Consider the following 27,081-nt stretch of genomic DNA (forward strand, 5'->3'; position numbering starts at 1 on the left):
TGTGGGTAGTTGTCTTCTGTTTAGTTTTCTGTACCTGACAGAACTGTTGGCTGTTTGTTTGTTATTTTTTCTTTAGTGTTCTGAGTTCAAATAAATATTCATCATGAGCACTCAACACGCTGGGCTTTGGTCCCCTCTCTATGACAGCCGTTACAACATCACTGTTAGTGAGCAATTCTACTTTGCCAAGATAATACATCCACCTGACAGGTGTAGCATATCAAGAAGCTGATTAAACAGCATGATCATCACAAAGGTGCACCTTGTGCTAGGGCCAATAAAAGGCCACTTTTGTCACACAACACAATGCCACAGATGTCTCAAGTTTTGAGAGAGCATGCAATTGACATGCTGACTACAGGAATGTCCAACAGAGCTGTTGCCAGAGAAATGAATGTTCATTTCTCTTCCATAAGCTGCCTCCAATGTCGTTTTAGAGAATTTGGCAGTACGTCCAACCAGCCTCACAACTGCAGACCACGTGTAACCATGCCAGCCCAGGACCTCCACATCCGGCTTCTTAACCTGCACGATCATCTGAAGGGGGTGTGGAGGGTGCTGCGGAGTATTTCTGTCTGTAATAAATCCCTTTTGTGGGGGAAAACTCATTCTGATTGGCTGCGCCTGGCTGTTAAGTGGGTATGCCCTTCAAGGCCCACCCATGACTGCACCCCTGCCCAGTCATGTGAAATCCATAGATTAAAACCTGTTTAGGATAGGGGGCAGTATTTTCACGGCCGGATGAAAAAACGTACCCGATTTAAACAGGTTACTAACTCTTACCCAGAAATGAGAATATGCATATTATTTAGATTTAGAAAACACTCTGAAGTTTCTAAAACTGTTTGAATGGTGTCTGTGAGTATAACAGAACTCATATGGCAGGCAAAAACCTGAGAATATTTCAAGCAGGAAGTGGACTGTCTGAGAATTGTAGTTCTTCTTTTGATTCTCTATCGAAACTACAGTATCTGTGGGGTTACGTTGCACTTTCTAAGGCTTCCATTGGCTGTCTAAAGCCTTCAGAAAGCGGATTGAGCCTTCTCCTGTCTCTGGGCAGAGTATAGTAGCTCAGTTTCACAGTGGTCTGCCTGGGGACAAAGAGATTGGATATGCTCGTTCCCGCAAGCACGTTGTTTTTTCTTTTCCTCCTTGAATGAATACACTATTGTCCGGTTGGAATATTATCGCTATTTTACGAGAAAAATACCATAAAAATAGATTTTAAACAGCGTTTGACATGCTTCTAAGTACGGTAATGGAACATTTTGACTTTTTTTCTCTCGAAATGCGCTCGCGCATTACACTTTGGATAGTGACCTGAACGCATGAACAAAACGGAGGTATTTGGACATAACTATGGATTATTTGGAACAAAAACAACATTTCTTGTGGAAGTAGCAGTCCTGGGAGTGCATTCTGACGAAGATCAGCAAAGGTAATACAATATTTCTAATACTAATTCTGAGTTTATGTTGCCGTGATTGCGAGCTATGTACTCAGAATATTGAAAAATGTGCTTTTGCCGAAAAGCTATTTTAAAATCTGACACAGCAATTGCATAAAGGAGTTCTGTATCTATAATTCTTAAAATAATTGGTATGTATTTTGTCAACGTTTTTGATGAGTATTTTTGTAAATTCACAGGAAGTTTTTGGTGGGAATACATGTTCTGAACATCACACGCCAATGTAAAAAGCTGTTTTTGGATATAAATATGAACTTGATTGAACAAAACATACATGTATTGTATAACATAATGTCCTAGGAGTGTCATCTGATGAAGATCATCAAAGGTTAGTGCTTCATTTAGCTGTGTTTTGGGTTTTATTGACATATATGCTTGCTTGGAAAATGGCTGTGTGATTATTTTGGTCTATGTACTCTCCTAACATAATCTAATGTTTTGCTTTCGCTGTAAAGCCTTTTTGAAATCGGACAATGTGGTTACATCAAGGACAAGTGTATCTTTAAAATGGTGTAAAATAGTCATATGTTTGAGAAATTGAAATTATTGGATTTTTTAGGTTTTTGTATTTCACGCCACGCTGTTCCATTGGATATTGGCTAGACGTTCCGCTAGTGGAACGCCTAGATGCAACAGGTTTAAAGCCTAATTTATTTATATTGTCTGATTTCCCTATATGAACTGTAACTTAGTAAAATCTTTGAAATTGTTGCATGTTGCGTAAAATTTTTTGTTCAGTATGAAAAAAACAAGACTAAACATGACTACACATTTTTAATTAAAGCCACTGAACAACTGCTGATTATCATGGTTTAGTTATATTTACCTTTGAAGAGGAGTGTGCCGGCTTACAGTCCCTGGGGCCACAGGCACGATGTGCTTACCGTAAGATATTTAATTCTGTGGTGTAACAGTGGTGTAATAGGGTGACGTTAGAAAGAGGTGTAGCCACAATTATTGTCAGCCCATGTCATACCACATCAAATAATAAGTGCTGTGCATCACTAATGACAGCATCATCATCATGCACTAATAACAGCATCATCATCATGCCCTAATAACAGCATCATCATTCATCATGCACTAATAACAGCATCATCATCATGCACTAATAACAGCATCATCATCATGCACTAATAACATCAGGTATCATCATCATCATCATGCACTAATAACAGCATCATTATCATGCACTAATAACAGCATCATCATCATCATGCACTAATAACAGCATCATCATCATCATCATGCACTAATAACAGCATCATCATCATCATCATCATGCACTAATAACATCATCATCATCATCATGCACTAATAACAGCATCATCATCATGCACTAATAACATCATCATCATCATGCACTAATAACAGCATCATCATCATCATCATGCACTAATAACAGCATCATCATCATCATCATGCACTAATAACAGCATCATCATCATCATCATCATCATGCACTAATAACAGCATCATTATGCACTAATAACAGCATCATCATCATCATGCACTAATAACAGCATCATCATCATCATGCACTAATAACAGCATCATCAGGTGGTACTGATCTTCCTTCTCAATGGGACTGCTTCCACCCCAGTGGACTCAGGGCTTCAGCATGACTGGCGTCTGACACAAACACCACCAGGGAGGCTGACTGTCCTGACCCACTTGACCCAGAACTGTTGGTGCACAACTCTATTGGCCAATAAGCCTCACTGGGAGAGGGGAACATACTGTATCCCTAGAGTAACCTGATTTTACACATCTTCAAAAGCAAAATGGGAGAGATGAAAGGGGCGATTCGGCATTTGGAAAAACAAAGTGGTCACCCCACCCCACCAGCCAAGAGATGGTTCTGGAGAAATAAAACCCCTCTCAAATTCATAAACAGAGCTGTGAAGGTGGATGTACCAATGGAGGTACCAATCCTGGATTGATGACTGTTTTTGACTGGGCTACTACAGGTGACCTCTCTTTACCCTATTTTTAATTTTACATGCGAACTAGTATTTATAGGGTTATTTGCAGGCTAGATACAATGAAAATAAACTTTATGATTGAGGGTCTTTCTTTCGTCTAACACCCTGCTTCATCCGCCACCTTGCCTCAACTTAGACAATGACTGATTAGCTGTGGAGGAGAACGTCACTTAAATAGGTATGAAGAACTGATCTCAAGGAAATAGTGTTACCCGTATAGACAAGGTAAAAGGCCAGGGTCACCATGGAGTCGAGCAAGAGAAGAAGCCCCCAGAGTGCAATCTGCAATGGCTCCCAAACGCCAATGTGGACCAACCAGTATTTACCAGGTGACCCTGGCATTTCAGGAGAGAAATGGCCTCCTTCAAGAAGACTACAGTTCCGCCTGAGAACCAACCCTCTCTATCATCCAGCTGACCCTAAATGAGTTATTCAAGGACACGTGGAGTTTTTCCGCCATGAAGTACTCACTCACCCATTCTACATGAGAGCATGGTGGAGCAAATTCTTAATGAGGAGGGAGTTCCTCCTCTCATTTCTAAACACGTTTCTAGAGGTCTGCAAGCTTGTGTGGCTAGATGTCTAGCCACAAGCTTGAAGACTATGGTAGGACTATGGTATTATGAGGACTACGGCAGGAGCTTTAGTGCATCTGATGTGCTCAGGACAATGCTGCAGGTGCACCTGGAGGAAGGAGGAGAGCAGAGGTGTGAGGACAAGGAACTGCTAAAGCTCTCCGAGCCAAATGTTGCAGTCATGCACAAACTGCCATTCACACATGGACTGTTATCCGAGGTACAAGTCAGCTAGCGCTAAGTTAGTTTTTCTTCCTATTGACCTTTTCCAAAATTCTCAAATTGGGGTGCTTTAGTTTTTTTTTTTTTACAAAGGGAGGAAGCAGGATGTTGTTGTACATTCCTTATCATCCTTACTGGCCGCAAGTAGAAACTGAAAATAATTTTAACACTGACTTATGGTCAGTGTCTGGGAAGAACTCTTGGGTTTAGTTGTAACTGCCTTAAATAAAAAATGTTGAGTGCAAGGGATTAGAGCAGCACAGCAAAGTCACAAAGAAACAGACAATCTTCATACTGTGCTCCTGTTTGGGGCCATTTATAACAACTTTATTGCAAAAATACAAGTTCCATCTGCTAGCACAGCATTTACAAACAAAGTCCAAAAATGGAAATCGGTCAACCCTTCCTTTATAACACACAGTTACACTGTTCAGCTTTTGCAGTATCTGTTGATTAGCACGTTCCAAAAAAAATAAATGGACACATCAGTTACCTTCTGTTCTACTGGCAATCCACGAGGGGGGAAGTGTTGCTTAATGTACACAAACGAAGGATTCATTCCTTTCCATTGAAATGACTCTCACTAAAGTGGCACTCTTTGGTTAAGTGTTTAACATCTGCAACAGTGCAGTTACATTTCAGTTACAGAGACTGTTTTCCCTAAAGAAGGACAACGCCGCTCACACCTGATGAATTGCACAGCAGTTGTGCATCCTAAATTCTGTATTAACCATATGATTTTAGAAGTTGTTTTATCTTAAGACACTCAAACCCTTTCTTCCATGAGCTCCATTCTCTTCATATTCCCTCAGTCATATCTACAGTGTAGAAAAATAAGTGTAAAAATATTCCAAAACAAAATCAGCAATATCGTAGATAGCAACAAAACATAATTTTGTAATTTCCTTCATTTCAGATTGTAGATAAGTGTATTTTGTAAGGCTGTAGCTTTCCTTTCCTTTCCTCACAAGTCAAAAAAGCAACTTCATTCTAATTGGGACTCTAATGATCCATAAGTTTACATCATCAGATCTAAAATCTGCCTCAAAAAACGAGGCAAAGTTGGCTTTTGTTGTATTCCAGAGCTTAGTGATGTCCGGGTTGAGATTTGAAATAGGAACATTAAACTAACCATCTCCAGTGATAGCGCATCACAAAAATAAAAGATCAATAAAAATGGCTCGAAAAATGGCTCTAGCATCAAGATTCAACTAGTAAGATTTGTTAAAAGCCATTGAATTGACCGTTTTATAGTCAGTTCCTATTTTGTTCTCTGTAAAGTATCCTAAAATACAGATGTGTACACTGTCATTACGTTTTCTCTAAGAGTGTAAACCTCTGTATGGGACCTCCTTAGCACTCAGGATCACCATCTAACTTACACAAGTACAAAAATAGGCTAACATTGAGAGTCTCCCGTAACAACGGGAGAAATGTCAATTGAATTAAAACAGCAACCGATACAATTATCTTAACACTTCTGAAGTGCACTAAACTTGTGTTAACGCAGTTAAGTAAATTCACTGCACTAAATCTCATATATACTTAATATATTGTACAATAAGCTCCGAGTGATTCCCTCAGTCATAGATCTGCTGAACAACCATGGGTAGCTGCAGGGCTGTGAAAAGCCTCAAGAGAAACGTCTCGGGTCTTTAGCCCACACACAGGCCCATTCTGCAAGAGGGCTCTAGTCACCAGACAGTGCTAGCAAGTTGAGACAATGCAAAGTACAGCAGGTCTATGGCAGAGTATATACAGGTTAGGCCTGTAGATTAGTTTGATCATCTATACACTACTTACCCAGAGCTCCCTAAAAATGATAAATAGAGTAATACAGTCAGTAAATAGTGTCAGTATACATTGAGGAGAGGGTGTTGTCTCTTTCTATGCAGACCGAGATGGGTTGGTGTGAGAAAGCAGCCTTATGACACATCCATTTCACTGTCTCACACCTGTTAAAGAGTTTTCATGACTGACAATAAAACGTGTACAACTTCCAACTATATCTCTCATTCCGCCTTGCCCTGATCCCCACCATGTAACTCAACTTCCATCTTCATTCTTCGTCTGTAACAGGCTTCCTCAAACTATGGGTTAATTTGTGACCCCTGGGAACATCAGTGTAACCCTAAACTCCAGCTGTGTTGGTGCTGATGTGTTTATGGGGGAATGAGGGGTGTCCTAACCTCCTAGAAGCACAGTGCCTTAATGGCCATGTACTCTTATAATCGCCACCGGGCACAGCCAGAAGAGGACTGGCCACCCCTCAGAGCCTGGTTCTTCCTAGGTTCCTACCTTTCTATGGAGTTTTTTTCTCGAGACAACTTGCTTCTACATCTGCATCGCTTGCTGTTTGGGGTTTTAGGCTGGGTTTCTGTATAAGCACTTTGTGACACTCTGCTGATGTAAAAAGGGCTTTAGAAATACATTTGATTGACTGATTGAGTGCCTCTTGCCATCCACCTCAGTGGACACTACACAGCCCCGCTTCTACCCAGCCTGGACTCTGTGACCTTCCAATACTGGATCACATCATCTTTAAATAACCTTAGATGACGAGCAGCCATAAAGACTAAATATAAACTCTATAGAAATATACCAGGTTAAGTACCAGATATAGTGGTTGTCCTGTCTGGTTAAAGAGGATTGAGGTGGGATGGGGGCTGGGGTTATACTATAGACATTAATTGATGGGAAACGAAAGGGCCACAATCTGCTAGAACAATGTATCTCCTTAACTGCATTCTACAACAGCAGAGTCTGATGTCTAGAGCCCAATGGGGAACAGAGAGAGAAAGAGGGTGTGTGTGTGTTGGGAGTAAACTGGGTCCGTTTGCAAGGTGACGGTGAGCTGGATCAGCTGGTAGGCCGGAAACGGGCCATGTAGACCCCACAGGACTGGCAGTAGTGACGGGAGGGCTCGGTGGGCAGCTGTTGGCACAGGGAACAGAGCTGGACATTACCGGGGCCACGGGACGATGCCATCATACGGGGGTGGTCATGCCTCTGGGTGGGCTGATGGAGGGGGTGGGCATGCCGCATGGGCATGGACGGCGGTACCATCCTGTAGTCGGGGGTCCTCCAGTCATCATCCGGGGGTACGTCCAGGCGGAGGGGCTGGTTGGAGGTCTCGCTGGAAAGCCGGTGGTGGGCTGGGTGGTGTTGTGGTTGTAGAGGGGAAGGTACGGTTCCATTGGTCCTGCTGGATTGAGGGGGCTGCCTGTAGCCATTGATGGCGCCACTAGGGGGGGCAGAGCGGCGGGGGTGGGAGAGGGTGGCATAGCCCATGTCTGGGCGACAGTAGTACCCAGGGCCCGGGTTGGGTCCTTTCCTGGGCCGGGGGAGAGAGGAGGACCAGGAAGGAGGTGCCCTGGGAGGTGCCCGCGGCAGCGTGCCGTAGCTCAGTGCAACACTGTGGTAGTTTTCACGGGAGAAAGCTTCACCCCGGTCAAACACAGCCAGAAACTGGTCTCCCTTCTGGTGATCTCCTGTGGGGGCAGAAAATCATTAGAACACAGCAGAGGACTACCACAGTAGAGGCACACCGAGAAACTCACTGGACAATCAAAGTTCTGCTAATGTGTTCCTATCGCCTGTCGCATTGTTTTGTGCCATATTCTACTGTTCTACCCCTACAGAACAAATATACTTCATTATCGTTAATGGCACATAAACCCTGTAGTGTGACCAGACATATAGAGACAACGGGAGGTATAACAGTCAAAGTGAGTGTCATGTGATCCACTTCCCATGGCTGGTAGGGCCAGCATGGTGCTGTGGTCTGATGACTGGAGGTGGTGGAGGTCGAGGAGGCTGATGGTTACCTGAGCGTCCCAGATAGGGCCCCGTGGAGGGGGGCCGTGCTGCCTGCTGAGGGGGGTGCTGGGGCAGTGCTGGGGGGCTGTAGTGGTGGTGGTTGTTGTGGAGGTATTGGTGTTGGGGTTCGGGTGGAGTGAGGTGGGTGGAGGAGGGAGGGGGGTGCAGGGAGGACGTGCTAGGATGACGTGCGGGGACTCGGGAGTCCGCATGCTTTGGCATCCTGGTAACTGGGGGCTCCTTTTTATTTTGTAAAAGTCCAGGGTGAGAGAGAGCGAGAGAGAGAGAGCGAGAGAGAGAGCGAGACGAGAGAGAGCGCGGAGACGAGAGAGACCGCGAGAGAGAGCGAGAGAGAGCGAGAGAGAGAGAGAGAGAGAGAGAGAGAAATCCACCACAAGGTGAGAATACCCAGTAGTTGTGAGGCAGGAAGGAGATGGGGATAAGAGGAAGACAGATGAGTTAAAACAGGTTGACAAGGGACCGCTGACCCACACTTCAGTGAAAACACAAAAACAACAGTCAGGAGTTCAATGGCAGTACAAACCTCACCATCTATTCATATAATGCAACAGTGCCATGTCTAGTGCTGTTCTTTGTTCTTCAGCCAAAGAATGTAAGCTGAACACAAGGTTAAAAGCTTATTGGATTAACTAAATTAACTAAATCAGCTTCGAGCATTTTGCTGAGTGAAGATGACGCCACTAGGGGCTCTATCGCAGCACAACATGGCAGTTGCATTATGTGAACACCAGATGGCATTATGACATTATGAAACCATCACATTCACTGGGAGGGAGGTGTGATGATGATGATGATGATGATGATGAGGTACATTGATGGTACATGACATGATGATGTAATGATGTGCTCACCCAAGGTAACACAGACATCACTGAGTGAGATTGACAGCTGTGGCCTTTCCCAGTCAGGAACTGAGGCTCACGTGTGAGGCTCTGTGTTTGTGTGTATGACATATGCACACTGTGTGTGTGTATGTGTGTGTGTGAGAGAGAGAAAGAGTGTGTGTGTGTGTATGTGTGACTCACAAAGCTGCGGGAGGGGGCGAGGAGTTCGGGTCGGCCCCCTATGACGGTGCCACTCAGACTGCGGGCAATGCGGCGGAGGTTCTCAGCACTGTAGTTCTCGTCATCTCCCAGTGGTCGCTCACATGACCCAGGCTACAGGGACACAACAAACACATTGTGTCAAACACACTCCTACACACACACGCATGCACAACAGGGCTCAACATTCAGGGCTGCCCGCTGGCCTGGCACGTTCTGCCGTGCTCACCGGGCCAGTTAATCAAGCTTGCATATGGCCTGCTTGGGCCAGTACATTTTCAAACTCCAAAACAGACAAATAATATTGTATAGTTATATTTAATCCTTGACAATCTTCCCGACGTCAGACACTCCACACTTGCTTTCAGTCAGCATTCGGTTTCCAAGCGGAGGCATGAATGTCAAACTCTCCCTCTCCGTCTCGAGCGACCTAGGCTACGTCCAGGCTACTCGCATCAGACCAATTTCAGCTTCTCAGTCTTTGATAATATAAGACATCCTACACAGCGATGTCACTATTAGCAAAGAAAGGTTTACGTAGGCCTAGGCCTACACTATGGAGCTGCTTGTCATGACACGACAATTATTTACACAGCTCACTTGTTGGCTAAATACAGGAAGAAATAAAAGTGCATTAGGCATAAATAAATAAAATATAGGTGTGGGTTCAAAACATTCAAATTTGTGTCAAATAGCCTACATATCCTTTAAATAGCCCATTAAGAAATAGATGTGGGATTCAGTCCAGTCAGGATCCGAATCAGAGCGTGCCAATCATGGTCCGTGCTATACGGGATCCTGCCCCAATGGTGAAGGTAAGGGTTAAAGTTCGGGTTACGGTTTGGGTTAGGGTAAGGGTTAAGCGTTTGTCAGCTTGTCAGATGACATTGAAAAAAATTTAAGCGCACAAACTAGGCTATGAGGGAAAGGCGAACATTAAATAATTAGTGTATCATAGTAGAACATAGAGAGGGAGAACGAATAAAGACCGAAACAATGTTTCTTATCCGTGCCAAGTGCCTGGTAAAAAAAAGAGAAAAGCAGGATGATGGAGGATGAGCTAAAAGGAAAATGACAGGGAGCAAAAAAAGAGTGAGGAAATTTCAGCCTCTAACCACATTTCCCTCCATAGTTTTTATGGGTGTAAAGTCATACCATATATATATATATATATATATTTTTTTAAATCACGACAGCTGTAATGGTAACAGGAAGTTTCGGGACAATTTCATGAATGCCTAGTGATAATTTGTTTGTTCGACATGACGGGATGTTTTTGTAAAAATAATTCACGCGAAAAATGGTAATGGGAATGCCTTTATGTGCAAATATTTATATAATAGGCCTAACCATCTTGTCAACATAAACTCGGAGTCACGTGATGATATGGTGTGTGATCCTTCCACTATGACTCGGGAAACCACTTTATTAGGCTACAGATTAAATAAACGATGATGAACTACACATGATGCTCCTTTCCAATGACTATCGAGGGTCTTATTCTGGAAACATGATGAATGATGCTTGGTAGAGTTGAAAATGCTACGGAAACGCATTTCGGTACATGAAAACGTGCGCGAAAAAGTACAATTTGTGTGCACGATGTAATCACGCACTGATTTTTGTCCATTTGTTGGAAACACCACTAGCTAGGTTTCCATACAATTTGAGACAGATTTTCATCTGCTTAAAACAATATCCACATTTTCCCACCAGAGACTTATTGTGGATAAAATTATGTGCGTAATGATGTAGTGCACATCAAAATAACTTTTGCGGTTACATTTCTATGTACTAAATGAAAAATACAACTTAAATGGGTTTCCATCACATTTTCTACGCTACTGATGGTTTTGTCACAAAAACTGTTGTGTTATCGGTGGCGTGTATTCATTATTTGGTCAAAAAGTTGCTTAGCCAAACACGACTCCATAAAGTTTGCTGATGACACAACAGTGGTAGGCCTGATCACTGACAACGATGAGACAGCCTATAGGGAGGAGATCAGAGACATGGCAGTGTGGTGCCAGGAAAAGATAACCTATCCATCAACATGAGCAAGACAAAGGAGATGATCATGGACTACAGGAAAAGGAGGGCCGAACATGCCCCCATTCACATCGACGGGGCTGTAGTGGAGCGGGTCAAGAGTTTCAAGTTCCTTGGTATCCACATCACAACAAACTATCATGGTCCAAGCACACCAAGAAAGTCATGAAGAGGGCACGACAATGCCTTTTCCCCCTCAGGAGACTGAAAAGATTTGGCATGGGTCCCCAGATGGAGAGCATCCTGACCGGTTGCATCACCGCCTGGTATGGCAACTGCTCGGCATCCGACCGTAAGGCGCTACAGAGGATAGTGCGTACAGCCCAGTAAATCACTGGGGCCAAGCTTCCTGCCATTCAGGATCTATATACTAGTCTCAGAGGAAGGCCCCAAAAATTGTCAAAGACTCCACTCATAGACTGTTCTCTCTGCTACCATGCGGCAAGAGGTACCAAAGCACCAAGTCTAGGTCCAAAAGGCTCCTCAACAGCTTCTACCCCCAAGCCATAAGCCTGCTGAACAATTAATCAAATTGCCACCCAAACTATTTACATTGACCCCCCCCCCAGTGTTTTTACACCGCTGCTACTCGCTGTTTATTATCTATGCCTAGTCACTTTAACCCTACCTACATGTACAAATTACCTCGACTAACCTCTACCCCCGCACATTGACTCTGTACCGGTAACCCCTGTATATAGCTTCGTTATTGCTATTTTATTGTGTAACATTTTATTATATTTTTGACTTTTGTTTATTTAGTAAATATTTTCTTAACTCTAGTGGCGTAGTTGTCTAAGCCGCTGCATCGCTGTGCTAGCTGTGCCACTAGAGATTCTGGGTTTGAGTCCAGGCTCTGTCGCAGCCAGCCACGACCAGGAGACCCATGAGGTGGCGCACAATTGGCCCAGCGTCATCCGGGTTAGGGGAGGGTTTGGCCGGCAGGGATGTCCTTGTCCCATCGCGCACTAGCGACTCCTGTGGTGGGCCGGGTGCAGTGCATGTTGACACGGTCTCCAGGTGCACTGGCGTTTCCTCCGACATATTGGTGCGGCTGGCTTCCAGGTTAAGTGGGCATTGTGTCAAGGAGCAGTGCAGCTTGGTTGGGTTGTGTTTTGGAGGACGCACTGCTCTTGACCTTCGCCTCTCCCGAGTCCGTACGGGAGTTGCAGCAATGAGACGAGACTGTAACTACCAATTGGATACTACGAAATTGGGGAGAAAAAGGAGGTAAAAAAAATAATTATGAAGAAATATATATAAAATATATTTTTTAAAGTCACCAGTTTCCCCATTAGCTCACTATCTCACAATGGCCATCAGCACAGCTGTCTGCTAAAGGGGATTGTTCTGCACGTAAAGTATCACAACCGACTGGAGTTCCTCTCTGGCGACAACTCTACTCAGCCACCTCATCAGAATTTAGGGACCAGACCTTGATGAATTCAACGCAGGGCAAGCTGTTCTGAGGTGGTGGGGGTCTGGGTCTGCCAGCTAGACGCCCAGGGTTCACTGCTTGGGGCGGAAGACAGAACCAGCCAACAGAAGAGGCTCTGGAGAGAGAGCTTGAGGAGTTTGAGACAATCGGGGGGGAGGAAATGAAGCATGATGGGGATGAGGCTATCAAATTTACACAATGACATGCTTTTCATAAAATTATTCCTTTCAACAAAATGTTGTTTCAGTGTCTTTTTTTCAGTTATCACAGGGCATCATGTTGAGTCCGGGTCATCCTCTGACAAAACAAGACTGCAGTCTGACCTCCATTCAATGATAATCAGAGCCCAGCATCCAATCAAAACAGTTATGAATATGCGTTTTTTGTTATGCTGCACCACCACACCAATACAATATGGGCCAGTGGTTACAATGTTGGAGCCAGTAACTTTGAAAAGCCACTGACCCGGTGTGCCACTAGCAAATGTATCTGAATGTCAAGCCCTGCAAAAAAACATGCATGCACAGACACAGGGACTGACGCAAACACATGCCAGTCCACCCACACACGTCACTAAGATACAACCTTCACACATCCGCACCAAATCACCAAGCAGCCTCAACACACACAGCTTTGAACATGCATCACCACACACAGCCCTGAAACTCACAATCAGCCACATGTAGGACAATGAACGCCACCACGCCCCCCCCCCCCCCCCCCCCCCCCCCCCCCCCCCCCCCCACACACACACACACACACACACACACACACACACACACACACACACACACACACACACACGCTGGATGCCAACCTTGTTGTGTTGTGTGGGGCTGCTGGTGTAGCCTGCCGTTCTGTAGGCATGTCTCTCTAACTCGGCTGTGGGAGTCTTGGAGCGGCCAGGTGCAGCCAGCCCAGACAACAGCTTCCTAGCCGCTGCAGATACAACACAGAGACGCAGTATTAGTCGTGGACAGCTCTCACCCACTTACATTATTATCCCTCATCATATCTACCTTTTTTTAATATTTTTTTTTACAGTTGTACCATACATCACTGGTCAGTGAGTATACTTACGTTGCTTGTTGGCAGTGGGCTGGGGGCTGACTCCGCGTGGGGCCCGGGGCAGGCTGGTGGCCTGAAGGCTCGCCTGGTACAGAGAGTCTAGTTCCGACAGCTCATCACAGGGCGACCCAACCACAGGGGCAGCCTGGGAGTTGTAATACCGGGTTACATTTTCTGCCCAGCGCTCCACTGGCATGGCGGCACCTGGCCTGTAGTTTCCAGATGCTGGGGAAGGGGTCCGCCCTGGTCTGATGGGAGTGGATGGGGGACAGTGGGAGTCTGTAGGAGGGGTGTAGAAGGGGGAGTCGAAGGCGGCCAGCTGGTCCAGGCTCCAGCCGGACCAGTTACGGGTGGGAGGAGGTGGTGGAGGGCCGAGCCTGGAGGTGTTGGAGGAGATGGGGACAGGGGAGCTGTGGTTCTGATGGGCTGGAGGAGGCTGAGAGGGGCTCAGGGCTGGCCATCTGGAATAGGCATCCTCCATGTTGGCGTCGCCCCTTTCCTCTGAGGTGTGGCTGACTGGAGAGGGTGTCCTGGAGTGCGGGCGCGGGGTGGGCAGAGTCTGGGCTGGGGGGTTACTGTTCCAGTGTGAGGGTGCAGCTGGCTGGTGGTTGGGCAGGGCTGGGGTCTGGTCATGGCCTCCCTCAGTAAAGCTCTCGTCCCGGCCGTCCACACACAGGGCAGGCAGGGACACGGCAGCGTGCTTGTGGAGGGGTCTCACATGAGTGCAGGAGTTATCTAGCATGCCTGACATCTCCAGTCCTTCCCGGCGCCCCCACGCCTCCGCTATGAACCCCCCCGTGGGTGACCCTGTGTGAGGGCTCGGGGGCATAGCAACAGGGGGGTGGCTCAGGGGCTCAGGGAGTGAGTTTGTGCTTGAGGGGAGGGGCTTAACATAGAGAGGAGAAGGCGTGTTTCTGGTGGCTTCTGGGACTGCTTGTGGTTGGTCCTCCTGGGCGTCTGTCAACAGTATTTGGATTGGGACAGGCTGTTCACTAGGAAGGAGGAGGAAAGAGGCTCATGTTATGGGCTGGTTAGTGAATGATGGCGAGGCATCTCTCGCATGTCTTTGCTCTGAAACAGAGGAGGATTTTGTATTGTTTACTATACATTACTAAATACTACTTTGTATACTATACACATGTTCTAGGTCTAAAATGTTAGTGGGTGTGTGTGTGTGTGTGCGCATGTCAGTGTGTCCATGGGAGTCTGTGTGTGCGGGTATGTGAGTTGACTGTGCATGCGTTAACTGTGTGTGTGTGTGTGTGTGTGTGTGTGTGATGTTCCTGTAACAGATGGACATTTTAGAGCTTTGGCACAGGTGAGCCACGGGGATGGCGGGGGTGGCTCAGAACCGGACCCCTGGAAGAGGCACTCGTGTCTGTGGACTCCCTAGGACCTGGACTCACAGCAACCTCCACAATAACTAAAGAGTAAACACCCACACACAACCCTCCAAACAACACAGCAGCACTAGCTACACTGAATAAGAGATGGCATTAGCAAATATTTGAACATCTTAAAACACAAGGGTAAAATTGTGTGTTAGGAAAAAATGATGCTGTATTTATGGTTAGATGTAGGAATCTGATTAGCACACATAGGCCTACTGTAAAGAACCTAGGTTAAAGAAAATAAAACAGCCTTTCTCCCTTTGTTTGTATGCACATTGAACACACCTTCTACATACAAATCAATGGTGTTTTTCCTATACTACCTGCAAAGCATTTTGCATGTTAAAGAATAAACCAGGACTGTGTGATCCCTTGTTCCACTCCTTCCAGAGTCACATGAGGAGCTCAGCCACCGGTTTGGGCTGAACAGGTGAGGTCAGCTGGGAGATGGGAGTCACAGGACACAGACAGGAGACAGTGCTGGTACCTGGGGGGCCCCTGGGGAGAGGGACAAGGCTGATCCTGCTTCTCTGTCTGCTCCTGATCCTGTTGCTGGGGTCTGTCTTCCTGCTGCTGCTGTTGCATGCGCTGCTGCAGGCCCCGCGCTCTCCTCATGCACTTTTGCAGCCGGGCCTCAGCCAATGTCCTGCTATGGGTGTTAGCGCCACCCTCATGCATGGGAAGCCTGAGTTTAGCTACAGTGCGAAAAAAAGGGAAGGAAAGCAGAAAAGAAAAAAATATAGAAAAATGCAGAAAATAAAGAGCTGCGTTATGGGGATGCATGCAAAAACACTTGGCACAAAATCAAATCATAGGATTAGACTGTTGAAATAATGACGTGGGTTTGGGAGGGGTGGGTGGATGGCTTTTGGGGTGGGGGAGGACACAAACAGGCACCACGCTTGGTGAGTAAAATGGATGTGTGTGTGTTGTAAATTAAAATGGACAAAGGCTGATGATACACACTGGGGAAATTAAGATCCACAGTGACTCTTAACAAAATATTCTGTTCATACGGCAAATGGTTAAATCATATAGAATAACGTTAAATTAATCAAATCAAAGTGAACTGTGTTAAGGCAAAACAATTCAATTGATAGTTTTAAGCTGAGCCCTTCCCTCGGCCCAATATATCCAACCAGACTGAGAAGAAAATAAAGGCTGTCCTCGGTATTTCGACTCATGTCACGGCGGCTGAACTGAGAAATATAGCGGCTATTTTTCAAACTCTTTGTCTTGGATAGCGGGCGAAATATCTTTAGTTCAGACGTTTTTAGTAATCGACTTGACTTGCTGTAGATCTTAAAGGGAGAAATGGAGGAATGGGCTTTGTGAGACGAGGGGATAGTGGGGTGCCTGACAAGGGAAATTGTGTGTGTGTGTGTGTGTGTGTGTGTGTGTGTGTGGTGTGTGTGTGTGTGTGTGTGTGTGTGTGTGTGTGGGTGTGTGTGTGTGTGTGTGTGTGTTTGTGTGTGTGCATTCCTCAGTGGACGAGTCAGGAGTATCAAGCACACATTCAAGACGCTCACGACAGAGACAGTGAAACTGTGAAAGTCACATCAAAACACAGAGACATTAGGAAACGAGGACAAACACAGACAGCGAGACCACACTAACAACAGACTCACTACCATGTTGACATAACAGACCCAGGCCACATTGTCCTAAATGAGCCTTGGGAAGACTTGGTTGTCATAGCTCTGGGTTCCCCAACCCCCCCTCCCCACCCTCTCTGTGCTACCAGGCAGGCTAATAACCACGGTGATGGGTAAACATCCCGGCGACTCGCCTCGTTTCATTATCATCAGACAGGGATGGTTGGTAGGCAGAGGGCTGCTGACCTTATCAGCCGTCCCAAACTTGTGTTTAGACAGAACAAATTGTCTCTTCCCCTAGTCATTACTCATTCAAGACTCTTATTGTAAGTCTGACTGGACAGAAAGCACAAATGTCAAGATATTTGGATAAAACAAGAGCTATAGTTGCGGGCACTAAAAGGGTTTTGCAACAAACTATCGCAAGGAGACGATAGAGCACCGTGTTGCACGCGCATTGCAGCAAGTATTCTGCCAATACCATAAAGTGGCACTGGTGGGGTGGGTCTTCTCTCTTTTGCTCTCTATTGCTCCTCAAGCAAAGGGAGAGGCCGGTGAAATCACAACTTCCCATCAGACCAACTCCTTGAATGCCCTACTCCTTGAACTTTACAGTTGTGTCTACCCTTTAGTGTGTGTACTTTACTGTATTTATACTTGGGATATTGCTTTTCAACAGTAAACGTTTTTTTTTTTTTTTGAAATCACTGGAGGTCATCTTTAACCTTTTGTGTATAGATAGTCAGATGACAAACCAAGTGACTCTGTGGCCTGAAAGTAGGTCTTTGTCATATAGGACCCTCCAGTCCACACCAAATGTCAAATGACCACACCCTTCTTGTAGCATAGCTGTCTTATGCACAATAGTGGTAAGGACTACAGGTGAAAGCAACAGAGACACACATGGACAGACACACAGGTAGGTAGGTGGTGGTATGGTGTTCTAGCGGGTCGGCTGGGCTGGCAGCAGGCACAGGGAGGCAGGTCAGGGCTACTTACATACAGCTTCATTAACCACAGACAGAGCGGCGGCCACCTCGCCAGCCTGCTCCAGTCGCAGAGACTGTTCTAGCAGTAGCTCAGCGTCCGACACGCACCGTTCATAGCCGTCCCCTTTGCCTAAGAAACACAGATATGCACACACACCAAAAGCAAAGCTCTTTAAACACACCCAGAAAGATATTTAAAACAAGAAAGGCACACCGTGGGGGGGGGGGGGGGGGGTTGAGTTAATGATATGTCTTTGCAACCCTTTAAAGATGGAGGACTTATTGTTCACTTCAGAATCGCAGCAGGATCGTCTGACCTAAATCCGTGAATACTGCTACAAGCCCCTCTAGTTCAATCCAATTTCTCTCCACTACAAAACGCAGTGAACATTCAAACACGCTTTTTAACCCTTGTACGCAGTGACTGGGCCACTGGCCGGCCACACATTCTAACCATCTGAATGAGGAAACTTCCAATTGTGTGGGTGGGGGAACAATGCTCTTTTTTGTTAGACAACAGCAGTCCCATTAGTCAGCCCACTCAGTGTGCTTTCAACATGGAGCACTCAGACACCTGCTACATAAAGAGACACACACCCAAACCCAGGCAGTGTGGGGCAGGGCTGCCTCTGGAGAACAACTGATACAGCTCCCTGTTCTCTTCTGATTTCCACATGCTGTACTACAGTGGTCACCAACCCTGTTACTCATGGGCTTCAGAGTGGAACTCCTCTAGCTGAGCAACCAGGCTGGGGTTGGGTCGGGTCTGGGGCCTTACCCTGGTTCTGTAGCTCGTCCAGGTCCATGAACTTGCTGGGTCTGGGGTTGAACCCCAAGGCAGCCTCTTTTTCCTTCTCCTTCCTCCTCTGTAACTCCTGCTCCCTCGCTCGCTTGGCCACCTCCTCCTGCAGCTCGTCCAGTTCGCTGCGGCCTTCTCCCGCTGTGTGACACAAACACACGCGTTAATATCGTAGCTTTCTATAATGGTTCAATAGCGTTACAAGACAAGGCAGGGGGAAGAGGTGTGAGGAGTGACAGTGTGTACACTTCATCACACTTTGAGCACACTGAGATACAGAGATGAATTAACATAAACCATCTGCTCAGAGTTTATAATGCATATACAATGCATTCGGAAAGTATTCAGACCCCTTGACTTTTTACACATTTTGTTACGTTACAGCCTTATTCTAAAATGGATTAAATGTTTTTTCCCCCCAAATCAATCAACACACAATACCCCATAATGACAAAGCAAAAACAGTTTTTTAGAAATTTTTGCAAATTTTATTTAAAAAATACCCACAGAAATCTTACATATTACAATTACTCAGTACTTTGATGAAGCACCTTTGGCAGCGATTACAGCCTCAAGTCTTCTTGGGTATGACACTACAAGGTTGGCACACCTGTATTTGGGGAGTTTCTCCCATTCTTCTCTGCAGATCCTCTCAAGCTCTGTCAGGTTGGATGGGGAGTGTTGCTGCACAGCTATTTTCAGGTCTCTCCAGAGATGTTCGATTGGGTTCAAGTCCGGGCTCTGGCTGGGCCACTCAAGGACATTCAGAGACTTGTCCCGAAGCCACTCCTACGTTGTCTTGGCTGTGTGCTTAGGGTCGTTGTCCTGTTGTAAGGTGAACCTTCGCCCCCAGTCTAAGGTCCATCTTGATTTCATCAGACCAGAGAATCTTGTTTCTCATGGTCTGAGTCCTTTAGGTGCCTTTTGGCATACTCCAAGTGGGCTGTCATGTGCCTTTTACTGAGTAGTGGCTTTTGTCTGACCACTCTACCATAAAGGACTGATTGGTGGAGTACTGCAGGGATGGTTGTCCTTCTGGAAGGTTCTCCCATCTCCACAGAGAAACTCTGGAGCTCTGTCAGAGCTCATGGCTTGGTTTTTCCTTTGACATGGACTGTCAACTGTGGGACATTGTCTATACAGACAGGTGTGTGCCTTTCCAAATCATGTCCAATCAATTGAATTTACCACAGGTGTTCTCCAATCACTTTGTAGAAACATCTCAAAGATGATCAATGGAAACAGGATGCACCTGAGCTCAATTTCGAGTGTCATAGCAAAAGGTCTGAAAACGTATGTAAATAAGGTATTTCTGTTTTTTATTTGTAATAAATGAGCAAACATTTCTAAAAACCTGTTTCGCCTTGTCATTATGGAGTATTGTGTGTAGATTGATGAGGGAAAAAAACAATTTAATCCATTTTAGAATGAGGCTGTATCAAACGTGGAAAAAGAGAAGTCTGAATACTTTCCGAATGCACTGTATACACCCCAAAACAGACACAACTCCACACACATTGTGGGAAACGCACTGACACACGGACTCAGACCTACCCAGGCTTATGTGGCTGTTGCCCCTGCATGAAGCCTTGACGTCCTGCAGGAGAGCACTGCTGCTCTTAGACTTGGGCACGGTGCGCCATGATGGACCTGAGCTGGAGCTGGAAGGCTTCTTCAGACCGGTGTCCCTGAGAGAGACAGACAGAGAAGTCAGTCATACAATACACAGTTCATCATGTATCTATCAATATTTGTGAGTCTAGCTTTTTTCGGATATGTGAATTACTAGCATCCAGAATCGTTCCAAGCAGTTTGTATATACTCTACTGTACCCATGTGTATTAGCAGCATTAGGTCCCTCGCTGAGAGGCATGTCCAGGCTAACAGGACTGTTACTGTTCCTCTCGCTGCTCTCATAGCCACTCTCCATCCTCTGGATGAGCCTGGGGGGCTGCTGCTCCATGTTATGGCCCCTGGTGGTTGGCAGGGTCCAGGAGGAGGCCATATTACCAAAGGGCCCCTGTCCTTGTCCAGTGACTGACCCTGTGGGGCCCTCAGCTGGGGCCCCACTGTCTTCAGGCAGAGTGGCCCCTAGGGGACTATACCCAGCCTGTCTACGTCGCTCCCTACTGAAGATACTGTCTATATTGAGGGCCTCTCTCCGGGGCCTCCAGGCCGGTCTGTATCGTCCCCCGGAGGAGCTGGACTTGGACTCACTGCTGGTGCTGTCGGCCTCCCAGTCTCTGGCCTTGGTGGTGGCCCCTGACTCGGCCCCTAGACCCCCAAGGGCCCCGGAGCCCGAGGAGGAGGCGGAGAGGGGGCGACTGTGGATGATGTTGCTCATGGTCTCCTTGAAATCCCTCAGTCGACTGGAGGAGGAGGACTTGGGTGCGGTGCGAGGTGCTTGTTGCTCCTTCAGAGTCTCCCCTATAGAAGCCAGGGAGACAGGAGAGAGAAGAGGAGGGAGATGAAGGGAGGGAGACAGAGAGAGAGAAGAGGAGTGAAATGGAGGGAGGGAGACAGAGAGTGGGAGATAAATACATTAGTGGTGTGATGTCATGTGTCGATGGGGAGGGGTGGAAAAAGCAAGAAAATAATAGGATGAAAGTGCACCGCGAGTGACAACTTTGGTGATAACGGCTAACTGGACAGAACAAGAGAAAAATGGTAAAGACACACAGATTACAGTACACTACAAGATACCCTACTCCTGTACCTGATCTTCTTGTTAAATATGTAAAACCCAAATACTATGAACTACCTGCGAAAGACTAGAAGCACTGATTCTGATGAGCTGCAAGATACAGTATAGTCTCCTGAGTCATCATGCTCTTCTGTCATAGATCACTTGTCCCCTGGCTCTGCCGTGTGATTGGTCCCTAGTCTCTTGGCTCTGCCGTGTGATTGGTTCCTTCGTACCCTCGCTGTGGTAACCTGCCGACGAGGCTTCGTCAGTCTTAGAGCCCCGGCTCCTCTCCTCAAGTCGCCTCGGACGACTAGAGCTCCGCTTCCTGTCACTGGCCCCGCCCTTCCTGTCCACTGTCCCGCCTTTCCTCAGAGAGTGGCACTGCACTGGCCCACTGTCCGTCACTTGGCCTTAGCAACAACGAGAAGCGAGGGAGGAGATTTTTGATGACCGTTTACATGGTTACGACGTGCGAGAAATGATGACACATAATCCATGATCAACATGATTGGATAATGGCTGTGGCTTTAATCCTCTGTACCCATCTGTCTTGAGTATGTTTGGGTGAGCATTACATGCTAAAACCTAGGTAGTTGCATGTGTGCATACATGCAAGGTAAAAGCATGAATTAATACACAGTTTAGTCTGTGTATATAAGAGGAGGCTGGTGGGAAGAGCTATAGGAGGACGGGCTCACTGTAATGGTTGGAATGGATTCAATGGAACGTGGTTTCCATGTGTTTGATACCATTCCAATCTACCACTCCAATCTTTACAATGAGCCCATCCTCCTACAGCTCCTCCCACCAGCCTCCTCTGGTGCAAAGGCCTTGGAGTATGCTCTGTGTGTGTGTGTGTGTGTGTGTGTGTGTGTGCCTGCGTGCATGTATGCGACTGTGTGTGTCTGTGCATACTTATGTGTTTGAGTGAGCTACAGACCATATTTATGTTTGAGTGTGCATATATATCTACCCTAACTGTATGTGTGCATATATATCTACCCTGTCTGTGTGTGTGCATATATATCTACCCTGTCTGTGTGTGTGCATATATATCTACCTTAACTGTATGTGTGCATATATATCTACCCTGTCTGTGTGTGTGCATATATATCTACCCTAACTATATGTGTGCATATATATCTACCCTGTCTGTGTGTGTGTGCATATATATCTACCCTGTCTGTGTGTGTGCATATATATCTACCCTAACTGTATGTGTGCATATATATCTACCCTGTCTGTGTGTGTGCATATATATCTACCCTAACTGTATGTGTGCATATATATCTACCCTGTCTGTGTGTGCATATATTCTACCCTGTCTGTGTGTGTGCATATATATCTACCATGTCTGTCTGTGTGCATATATCTACCCTGTCTGTGTGTGTGCATATATATCTACCCTGTCTGTGTGTGTGCATATATATCTACCCTAACTGTATGTGTGCATATATATCTGCCCTGTCTGCATGTGTGCATATATATCTACCCTAACTGTATGTGTGCATATATATCTACCCTGTCTGTGTGTGTGCATATATATCTACCCTAACTGTATGTGTGCATATATATCTACCCTAACTGTATGTGTGCATATATATCTACCCTGTCTGTGTGTGTGTGCATATATTCTACCCTGTCTGTGTCTGTGCATATATATCTACCATGTCTGTCTGTGTGCATATATCTACCCTGTCTGTGTGTGTGCATATATATCTACCCTGTCTGTGTGTGCGCGCATAAATATATACCCTGTCTGTGTGTGTGCGCATAAATATATACCCTGTCTGTGTGTGTGCATATACATCTACCCTATCAATGTGTGTGCATATATATCTACCCTGTCTGTGTGTGCAAATATATCTACCCTGTCTGTGTGTGTGCATATATATATCTACCCTGTCTGTGTGTGTGCATATATATATCTACCCTGTCTGTGTGTGTGCATATATATCTACCCTGTCTGTGTGTGTGTGCATATATCTACCCTGTCTGTGTGTGTGTGCATATATATCTACCCTGTCTGTGTGTGTGCATATATATCTACCCTGTCTGTGTGTGGGCATATATATCTACCCTGTCTGTGTGTGTGCATATATATCTACCCTGTCTGTGTGTGTGCATATATATCTACCCTGTCTGTGTGTGTGCATATATATCTACCCTGTCTGCGTGTGTGCATATATATCTACCCTGTCTGTGTGTGTGCATATATATCTACCCTGTCTGTGTGTGTGCATATATATCTACCCTGTCTGTGTGTGTGCATATATATATATCTACCCTGTCTGTGTGTGTGTGCATATATATCTACCCTGTCTGTGTGTGTGCATATATATCTACCCTGTCTGTGTGTGCATATATATCTACCCTGTCTGTGTGTGTGCATATATTTCTACCCTGTCTGTGTGTGTGCATATATATCTACCCTGTCTGTGTGTACATATATTTCTACCCTGTCTGTGTGTGTGCATGCTATTCCTGAACTCCTCCTCCTACTACCTGTGGTCTCCAGGCTGCTGCGGGAGGCTGTGTCGTTGTCTGGGTTACAGATGATGGTTCCCTGGGAATCGGAGGAGAAGTGGCTGGCCATGGACTCATGGTGAGAGTGGGAGTGCTTGTAGGAGTAACTGTCTGTCGACGAGTCGGTGCGCGTGTCACTGGAGATGGACGGCTCGCGGCCTGAAAACAACAGCGTGACAGCGGAACAGACGCAGACAGCCATCAGAGATAATAACGAGAACACACAAGCCAGGACTTAATCAGAACAGTACAGAGAGCAGGAAACAACCGCTTCAAGAAAGAGAAATACATGGTGTTTAAATTGCATTTGTTTTACTTTAAATTCTAGTTCTATTTGATAGAAGAAGAAAAAAATACTATTTGAACACAGGTCGTAGTAATGCAACAGCCATTCTGTGCGTGTAGCAAGTGATCTCGTGTGACGCGAGGCGTCTCGTACCCGAGTCCTCGCTGTCGTAGTAGGACCTGTTGAAGTGGTGCAGGTCCAGGCGGGAGGGCAGGTCCTGCACTGACACGGGCGTCCCCCGGGGGTCAGCGTAGAGCAGTAGCAGGGGCTGGTAGTGGCCCTTGATGCACCGAGACACCACGTCCTTCCACTTGGGCCCGATCTGCCAGGAAGAGAGGAAACTATGTCACGACTTTCCAGGGAACTCAAAAAAAGTGGTTAGACCTGAGCATTCAGGCCCATCCCTGAAGTGAAATCTCAAACTGTTCGGAAAGAGTAGAAAAGACAGACACCCAGAACAGTACACACAGAGCGAAGCGAGTGAGCCCCCAAAAGAATGAGAGTTAGTCAAGACCACAGTTACAGTACAATAGCTACTGCTAACATTAACTGACTCTGTAAGCGCCAGAGGGGCCATTTTCCAACCCCTCTTACCCCAACCTGGTTTTCCCGAATGCACAACGAACGCTCTGCCCTCGCTCAGCACAGGAATCTGTGACAGGAAGTCCCGATAGCCCTATCGTATAAGCAAAATGTGTGTGTGCGTATGAGTTTGTCAGCGCAAATGTGTGCGTGGGTCTACAGAGGTGGCCGCTGTGCTCTAGCTCTCTATTGGCCACACCCTCCCGTCCAGATAAACAATAGAGGGATATCCTTGTTTTCAGGCCACTTTTGTCCAAACCCTCACTGGCTCACGTGCTGGCTTTACAGACAGAGACACAGAGACAGAGACAGAGAGACAGAGAGAGAGAGAGAAGCTGCTTTGTATGCAACTGTCCAGGAATGAACGTACAGCACAGACATTGATGTGACTAAAGCCATGATAGGAGAGAGGGGAGAGAGGAGAGAGAGAGAAAGGAAAGGGGAGAAAAGGGAGAGACGAAAAGGATAGAGGAGTTGGAAGAGTGGAGACATTTTTTTAAGAAAGGGGGTGGACGGAAGGAGAAAGAGCCATACCACTGGGGGCGGGAGGGACCAGGTAGAAAGATAGAGAGGAAAAGAGAGAGATGGGAGAAAGGATAGGTGCGAGCCAGAGCAGTGAGACAAGGCCCGGTGCCCTCAGAGCTGTGTGTCATTTCCTTCCCTCCGTCCCCCCAGGAGAGGGGGCGAGAGACACACAGCACAGTTGGGCCAGCAGGCCAGGCATGTGGAACTAACTAACTAACGCCTCTGCTCAATGCTCCCACACCTCGTCACACAGAGAGGGGGACCTGACCTGGAACTAAAGGAGAAGCCAATCAGAACTTGCACCCATGACTGGTCACAACACTGCCGCAGTGTGAACCACCAATCACAGTTCATCCAGATGACCTCATGTGATAGGCTTTGGGGTCCTCAGCAACTCTGCAGACCTCTCATTGTCCATAAGGACTATGGCAGGTTACGTGTGTCTCTCCATTAATTATTGTACATACATGCTGATTGTTGTTTTTGATGTAAATTCTGTCTGGCGTAAATATTCCCAGTAGGATAATAAGGTAAACTAAACTATTCCTATGACAACTGTCCCTCCTTGGGCTGTGATGACCCCGCAGCCTGTGTCATCGATTAAAAATGGAGCAAAAACAACCCCAGCTTGCCAGTGAGTCAACGAGCGGGTGAATAATGTAAACTAATGGCGCTGGGGTGAAATTAGCGACAAACGGAGAGAGAGGGCTTTGAATAGAGCCGACGGGCCAAGCCTCTGTTTAGCAATGAAAGAAAACATCGGGTATTTTGTTGTTAGAAGATGAATATCCTCTCCCTCTTGACACAGCAACGGGAGAGAGAGACGAAGACGAAGACAATAAGCTGTAAAGTGGAGGACTCTCATCTGAGAGGATTCCAAAAACACTTGTATGGCTCATTTTCTTCTCACAGTAACGTCACCCAAGTGAGGAGCAATGTATAGCCAAACATAGCCTGTATGAGTTTCAACTACACAGGAAAAACAAATGGTTCATGTTTATGGTTAGGATTAGGGGTAAAGGAATGCCATCCTACATCGGTGGATAAGGGCAACTTCTCTAACCATTCACCTGGATGGATTTATTGATTCGTTTTTTTTTTTTACCTCTTTGACATGTGCGTCGTCAAAGTACATCCACTTGCGTATCTTGGTCTGGAAGAAGAAGGTGGAGTAGTGCTTGCCGTAGTAACACACCATGCCCACCAGGTAGAGCTCTGCCTGCTTGGCCTTATCATCTGTTACTCTGTAGAAGAGCTGAGGAGGACAGAGGAGAGGACTCATGTTCAGAAAATGAAAAATACACTGTCCTGCAATACTGTATATCTAAATCCTATCCCCCCCCCCCCCCCACCCCGGTCAGGAAGAAATCTGGACCTTACAGTAAGTAATCCATCATTCATTTAACCTGTCACATATTTCCATGAATCGAGGCCCAGGGTACCCAAACAGACATTGGGAATATTGGTATCGGATCATTACACCACTTCAGAAACGCTCCAGAGGTTCTCAAAGGTTAGCTCGCTTTTACAGCAGGTAAACACCATGAAAAATTCATTAGCGAGGGAGATGGTGCCTGACTGTGTGTGTTGTGTCAGAGTATAGAGACATCAGACTGCTTTCTATCCACTCTGGTGTCGGTGGCTAGAAACATTACAGCACACACAACCCAGTATGGCATAACTTAGTGGCATCTTCTGAAGAAAACTGTGTGTGTGTGTGTGTGTGTGTGTGTGTGTGTGTGTGTGTGTGTGTGTGTGTGTGTGTGTGTGTGTGTGTGTGTGTGTGCGTCTTACATCCCCCAGGCGCAGGCAAGTGCCCAGGCTGTGGATGACGTCCTCTGCCAGGTCTGAGTGGTCAGAGTCCCACACCAGACCTATGGTGATGATCTCTGGAGAGTTCATAAGTACCCGACGAATACGCAGCTTCTCCCCACAGTTACTCTGAGGTACGGAGAGAGAGGGGGGGGGGAGAGAGGGAAGAAGAGAGAGTGTGAAGAGGAGGGGGGGAAGAAAG

At 46.3% G+C, this 27,081-nt stretch overlaps 1 protein-coding gene across 2 annotated transcripts in view; it reads right to left on the reverse strand.

Annotated features, from left to right (window-relative positions):
- Positions 1–4,538: 4,538 nt before the first annotated feature.
- LOC106606172 (ubiquitin carboxyl-terminal hydrolase 54) overlaps positions 4,539–27,081 on the reverse strand; it is a 55,995-nt gene continuing 33,452 nt past the window's right edge. The window contains exons 7-21 of one of the 2 annotated variants that reach the window (XM_014202306.3): positions 26,862–27,008; positions 26,173–26,322; positions 24,114–24,282; positions 23,654–23,833; positions 21,382–21,558; positions 20,295–20,889; positions 20,017–20,150; positions 18,442–18,603; positions 17,674–17,793; positions 15,567–15,774; positions 13,701–14,680; positions 13,438–13,559; positions 9,116–9,247; positions 8,078–8,309; positions 4,539–7,741 (exon numbers count right to left, since the gene is read on the reverse strand). In XM_014202306.3, the coding sequence (XP_014057781.3) occupies positions 7,110–7,741; positions 8,078–8,309; positions 9,116–9,247; positions 13,438–13,559; positions 13,701–14,680; positions 15,567–15,774; positions 17,674–17,793; positions 18,442–18,603; positions 20,017–20,150; positions 20,295–20,889; positions 21,382–21,558; positions 23,654–23,833; positions 24,114–24,282; positions 26,173–26,322; positions 26,862–27,008 (4,140 nt within the window). In that variant the 3' untranslated portion in view covers positions 4,539–7,109. The remainder of the gene's footprint in view (positions 7,742–8,077; positions 8,310–9,115; positions 9,248–13,437; positions 13,560–13,700; positions 14,681–15,566; positions 15,775–17,673; positions 17,794–18,441; positions 18,604–20,016; positions 20,151–20,294; positions 20,890–21,381; positions 21,559–23,653; positions 23,834–24,113; positions 24,283–26,172; positions 26,323–26,861; positions 27,009–27,081) is intronic. The other variant, XM_014202317.3, reaches the window with a different exon arrangement.

The sequence above is a fragment of the Salmo salar genome, chromosome 01 (assembly GCF_965601325.2).
Source record: "Salmo salar chromosome 01, fSalSal1, whole genome shotgun sequence".
In the NCBI taxonomy this organism is placed as follows: Eukaryota; Metazoa; Chordata; class Actinopteri; order Salmoniformes; family Salmonidae; genus Salmo; species Salmo salar.